This window comes from Verticillium alfalfae, genomic scaffold (genome assembly GCF_000150825.1).
Source record: "Verticillium alfalfae VaMs.102 supercont1.4 genomic scaffold, whole genome shotgun sequence".
In the NCBI taxonomy this organism is placed as follows: domain Eukaryota; kingdom Fungi; phylum Ascomycota; class Sordariomycetes; order Glomerellales; family Plectosphaerellaceae; genus Verticillium; species Verticillium alfalfae.
The window spans coordinates 1,388,503-1,393,240 of NW_003315035.1; the positions used below are offsets into that span (position 1 = coordinate 1,388,503).

The 4,738-nt window shown below is 52.6% G+C and overlaps 2 protein-coding genes and 2 non-coding genes across 4 annotated transcripts; 1 reads left to right on the top strand and 3 right to left on the bottom strand.

Annotated features, from left to right (window-relative positions):
* Window positions 1-1,012: 1,012 nt before the first annotated feature.
* VDBG_03859 (DNA repair exonuclease rad1) lies at window positions 1,013-2,046 on the bottom strand (the record flags this gene model as incomplete). Its single annotated transcript, XM_003005860.1, has 2 exons — window positions 1,013-1,818; window positions 1,872-2,046. The coding sequence occupies 2 exons, from the start codon at window positions 2,044-2,046 to the stop codon at window positions 1,013-1,015; spliced, it is 981 nt and encodes a 326-aa protein (XP_003005906.1).
* Window positions 2,047-2,069: 23 nt separating this feature from the next.
* VDBG_03860 (conserved hypothetical protein) lies at window positions 2,070-2,680 on the bottom strand (the record flags this gene model as incomplete). Its single annotated transcript, XM_003005861.1, has 3 exons — window positions 2,070-2,246; window positions 2,305-2,359; window positions 2,416-2,680. 3 exons carry the CDS (start codon window positions 2,661-2,663, stop codon window positions 2,160-2,162), a joined length of 390 nt encoding a protein of 129 aa, XP_003005907.1.
* Window positions 2,681-3,490: 810 nt separating this feature from the next.
* VDBG_15082 lies at window positions 3,491-3,571 on the bottom strand. The gene has a single exon. It is a non-coding gene; the product is annotated as a tRNA-Ser (tRNA).
* An 821-nt stretch (window positions 3,572-4,392) lies between these two features.
* VDBG_15083 lies at window positions 4,393-4,473 on the top strand. Its single transcript has one exon. It is a non-coding gene; the product is annotated as a tRNA-Ser (tRNA).
* The last annotated feature ends 265 nt before the right edge of the window (window positions 4,474-4,738 follow it).

Consider the following 4,738-nt stretch of genomic DNA (forward strand, 5'->3'; position numbering starts at 1 on the left):
CAGGAGGAAACTGAGGACTGGAATTGACAAGACTCCCGCTCCCAACAAGACGGCGGCATGGCCTTCCTACTAATAATACCAGCTCGCCAACCCGCCCTTGATGTCGAACAGAGGAGACGTGCCCCCCCCCCCCTTGTCTAGTAGGTATGTTTGCCCGCTCCCTCCCTCACTAGTCACTAAGCCACGCGAATCTGGCATCCCTTCCGCAAACAGCTGGCATGTAAATCCCACACCATTGATACGCTACAAGTACATAAGAAAAAAACACATACGCGCTGTGTGTGTGGAGGGAGGAGGGGGGGTTGTCGGGCCATCACGCTTTCCACGTGGATCTACTGAGAGAGTGCATCCTCTCTGTGCTGCAAACGGGCTAGTCTTCGTGCGGCTGTCTTCGCCAGCGAGCGAGTCGACGGACCTCACGTACATGGTACGATGACAGACCCCACCCCGACGCACGGTAGACCCCCCGGCGACGGCATGAGAGCCCTCGAGCCCCTGCCTAGCCCTGCGATTAGCGGAGGAAGAGGCCCTGGCCGGGGGGCCCAAATCGTCGAACTGCGGCTGAGGTAGACGATGTGCATCGAATAGATCGGTCAGCAACCACTCATTGGACGTGGAGTTGCCGAAGTCGACGACGAGGCGTCGGGCCAGGCGTCGGTAGAGAGGGCCAGGGGAGAAGAGCTGAAGCAAAAAGGCACCCGCACGGGCAGAGCCAGAACACTGGGACGGCTAGGGAGCAGCAAGGGCCAATATTCAGCCCATTTCAGCCCGCCAAGAAGTAAACATGTGGCACGCACCACGCGATCGAGAAATTATGATTTGGCCGTACCCTTTTGCATTCCATTGACTATGAACTATGGGTTTGCAATAACATGGATTCTTCTGACCCTCCCACGGCCAAGCCTTGATTCCGTCGATTCCGATCAGACTGAGACATTGCATCCTTTACAAAGGGAGGGTGGGTGCTGTTAGAGGCTCACGCTGTTAGGGCCGTCGTGTTCTTCCGTTTGCATCAGTCGTCCTGTTCGTCTCCACTGTCGTCTTCGCCATCCTCGTGAGAGATAAACGGGACGAAGCGAAAGTCCAGGAAGCTGACCCCACCACCCTCCACCTCAACCATGAACTGCAGGCTGAGCACGCCCTGACGATCACCCCGCAGGCTGATCTTGCTGGCGATGCGCATGGCCTCTGTGGACGACTTGATGAGATCAAATTTGTACGTCTGGGCCCAGCGTTCCTGTACCGCAAAGGTTTCGAGCAGCTCGCGTCCCTTGGCAAAGTCGACGACCGAGGAGCCAAGATCGCCGGTTCCGGCAAGCGTCAAGTATGGTTGGTTCTTGGACGTTGTGATGGTGAGGCGCTTGGGGCCGTTGGGCGACAGCTCCGCCAAGCCGTCGAGGAGGTAGCGCGACTGCATGATGATTTTGTACGCAAGCTCGTCACGGTTAAACGGTATGTCCTCCGGGATTTCGGGTACATATGTCGTCAGGTTGGCAACGGTTTTGACGCCCGCCTCTTCAATGATGATACTCAGAGGGCCACCTTCTTCCTCCAGCTGCAGACAACATGTTCCGCCGATGCCGAGAGTCTGGTTGCTAAACGCCTCTGGCCGGTAGTTGCGGAGGTTACTTCGGTATGGGTCCTGCTCTGCCTTTTGGGTTCGGGTCGCACTGTCCACGGCACCGAAGATCTGCAGCGTCTCGAGTAGGGCAGGCAATTGGATCTGAAAACTGGGGAGTTCGGGCTGCGAGTCGCCATCCGACTGGGGGATGTTCAGGCTATATGTCGTAAAGAGTTTCTTGTCAAGAGAGGCGGTACCTGGTCCACCGTGAGAACTAAGCGATGAGCCGCAAACGGACGACTTTACTTACCCTGCATGACTCGGGTGAGGTCGGCAGAGAAGCGAATGCCCTCTTCGGTCACAAGAACGTGTATTTGTTTGGTGAAGTTGATGCATCGAAGCAGTTGGTACAGGGGTCGGGTCGAGCTGGCTACAGCTCTGAAGAGCGGCTGTCCCGCTACGGGCGCCACAAGATTATTGGCCATGACAGGCAGGAGGATATAGGGTTGGAGGATCAAGTGGTGGAATTGAAGTTCGGGGCGGAAAAGAACTCGCGCGAATGTGGTATCTAGAGTACAAGGTAGGCGATGTCGGTGCCTTAGAAGAGGCTAGGAAAGTGGGGTGTTTCTTTGGGGTATCTCAGACGTAAACTCCAACTGCGCAGAACATGTAGACTGTTCCGAAGCTGAGATATGGTCAGGATATTGGTTCCATCGGGGCAGTACACGAGAGGGAGCACGTACGCAATGGCAGCTGAGGCCGGGAATCCCAAGGCGGGGATGTTGATAAAGGAGCGGTCTAACATGGAATGATCAGTGGAAAATTCCAGCTTTGTAGAGACCGTCAGGACATACTCAGGGCGAAAGCACCAGTCAAAGAGAGCCCCGTCAAGAGAAGTGCAAAGGCGACGTAGAACTGGGAGTTCTTTCCGATGGCGGGGAGGAAGGCGCCGTTGACGCCGGCAGCCTGCCAAACTTGGGGGAGCGAAGAGTCCATGAGTCGAGGTATGGCAATTGGATGGTAGCTGATGGTTCTCAGCTTGAGTTTCTTCGTGGAGAATTCTGGTGTTGTCGGTTGGCGTGGCTTTCTGGTCTGTGATCATCAACAGGTTACGTGGTTGAAGCTCACAGAAGCTCCAAGCTGTCCTTCCAATTGACCATCACGTGTTAAGGCTGGTCCGTGCATATGCAGACCTCAGATGGTCCATTCATGACAAATATGCCCTCATGTTACCTACAGACATGAATAGTGCAAGCCTCAAGCACTGTCTTTTTTCTTTTCTACTTGGATTTTTTATCTTGCGCTCTGTTGGCTGTTGAAACCACTTACATACGTAGCGGCCAAGTCGGAATCAAGGTGAACGAGACGGACTCATGTCGTGCAAGAGTAATGTGGGTACGTATGGCAATGGGCCGGCTGGCAACAGGAATAGCGGATCTCCAAAGCAGAGGCCGCATTTGCAGTGCCATGAGCACAAGGTCGACACAACCCAACGTCCCTATTTTGATAAATCTCGAGCCTGTCTGTAGTCGAAGCCCCAAGGTTCGAACTACGGCAGGCTGTCTTCAACATGGAAAAAAATCATAGGGACGGGAGCTTTCGTTTCGACGCTAGCGGTGCTGATACAAAAGACACCCATCAGGGACGCGGAAGCAACGCCCATCGGCCCATCTAGTCGGAGGGAAAGAAAGCCTGCTTGAGGCATGAGCCCATTTGATATTCAGGAGTCTCGACAACAAGTCCTCCATGACTGGAAAACTCCAAGATATAATCTCCACGATATTGCGCATCTGAGCAACAGCAAGCGCTCGACTGGCAACCCCTCTGACATGGATTCTGTTGTTTGACAGCCAATCGAACACTGCGATCGACTGGAAAAAAATAATGCAATGCGATCTCATGCGCATGGGTGGAAGTACCAAAAGATTTCGACGCCGGCAGGATTCGAACCTGCGCCCCCGAAAGGATAAGATTTCGAGTCTTACGTGTTAACCACTCCACCACAGCGCCTTGATTGAGATGATTGCCGGAGTAAAGGTTTCATGACGGTAGCGCTTGAGAGTCTATTGAGAAGTACGAGATCATAGCCGCTGTGGTTGCGTGGAGGCGGATGGAGCGGAGGAAATGATGGAGGCTGGGCCAACTTGGTCGTCTCAAATGAGACGGGAGGTCTTCGGGTCTACCTCTTGGTGGTGAAGGCTTGCAGCGTCGGTGTCTCGCATGACTTGGCCTGTGCGTCAACGTCGACTGTATGGAAGATGGAGGTTGAGAAATGTTGATTAGGTACATTGATTTAAGAGTGCACAAAAATATGTGGATTGTTAAAAGGTGAGCAAAATGAGCCATATGCTTTGGTTTTCTGTGTGCGCTGGCGTGTATCACCTCGATACAAGAGCGCGACATCACCAGTGCAGTCTTAGCACGAGTTGTACTTCAACATAACCATTCACAGGTCGGCAATGGTAGCATTGAACTGACAGCCTGTACTCTGAGCAGCGAGAAAGCAATCTTTCAGGATGAGTCACTTGCTCGACACAAGCACTGATCAACGTAATAGCCTTGTTTTTCACCACCTAGTATCGTAAAAATCAAGGTAGTTACTACATACCGGCCAGTACCTCCTTGGGTGCTCAAAGAATAAAGAACTTTGTATTGCCACTGGTCACCACTCTAGGTTCTGACAGGAAGAAACAACGTCTCGGTGCTCCAAATTCTATTCATCATTCTATTGATTAGCTTTCTCTCGCGGGAGCCTTCGAAAACACTAGTAAGATGTAAGTGATATTGTGTTTGCCATTCTGTATGAGCTCAGGAAGTGAAAAAACATCTAAGGCGCTGTGGTGGAGTGGTTAACACGTAAGACTCGAAATCTTATCCTTTCGGGGGCGCAGGTTCGAATCCTGCCGGCGTCGAAATCTTTTGCAAATTGCTACTTGTGGACTCGACAACTCTGAATCAGAGATAACCTCAAGATTCTGAATTGTCTTCCTTCTGCTATTGCCGTTAGTAAACTTTTTGAGGTGGAAAACAAATCTTTGGGTATTCAGAGCCTCTGGTTGCCCAAAGTGATTGGTCGTCGTCACTCAACACAGCCGTCCGTGCACCATAGATCGCCGCGTCGCATAATTCTCGGCCCCTGGCAAGCGCGTCCCATCAACGTCGTTCGAAGCCACCATC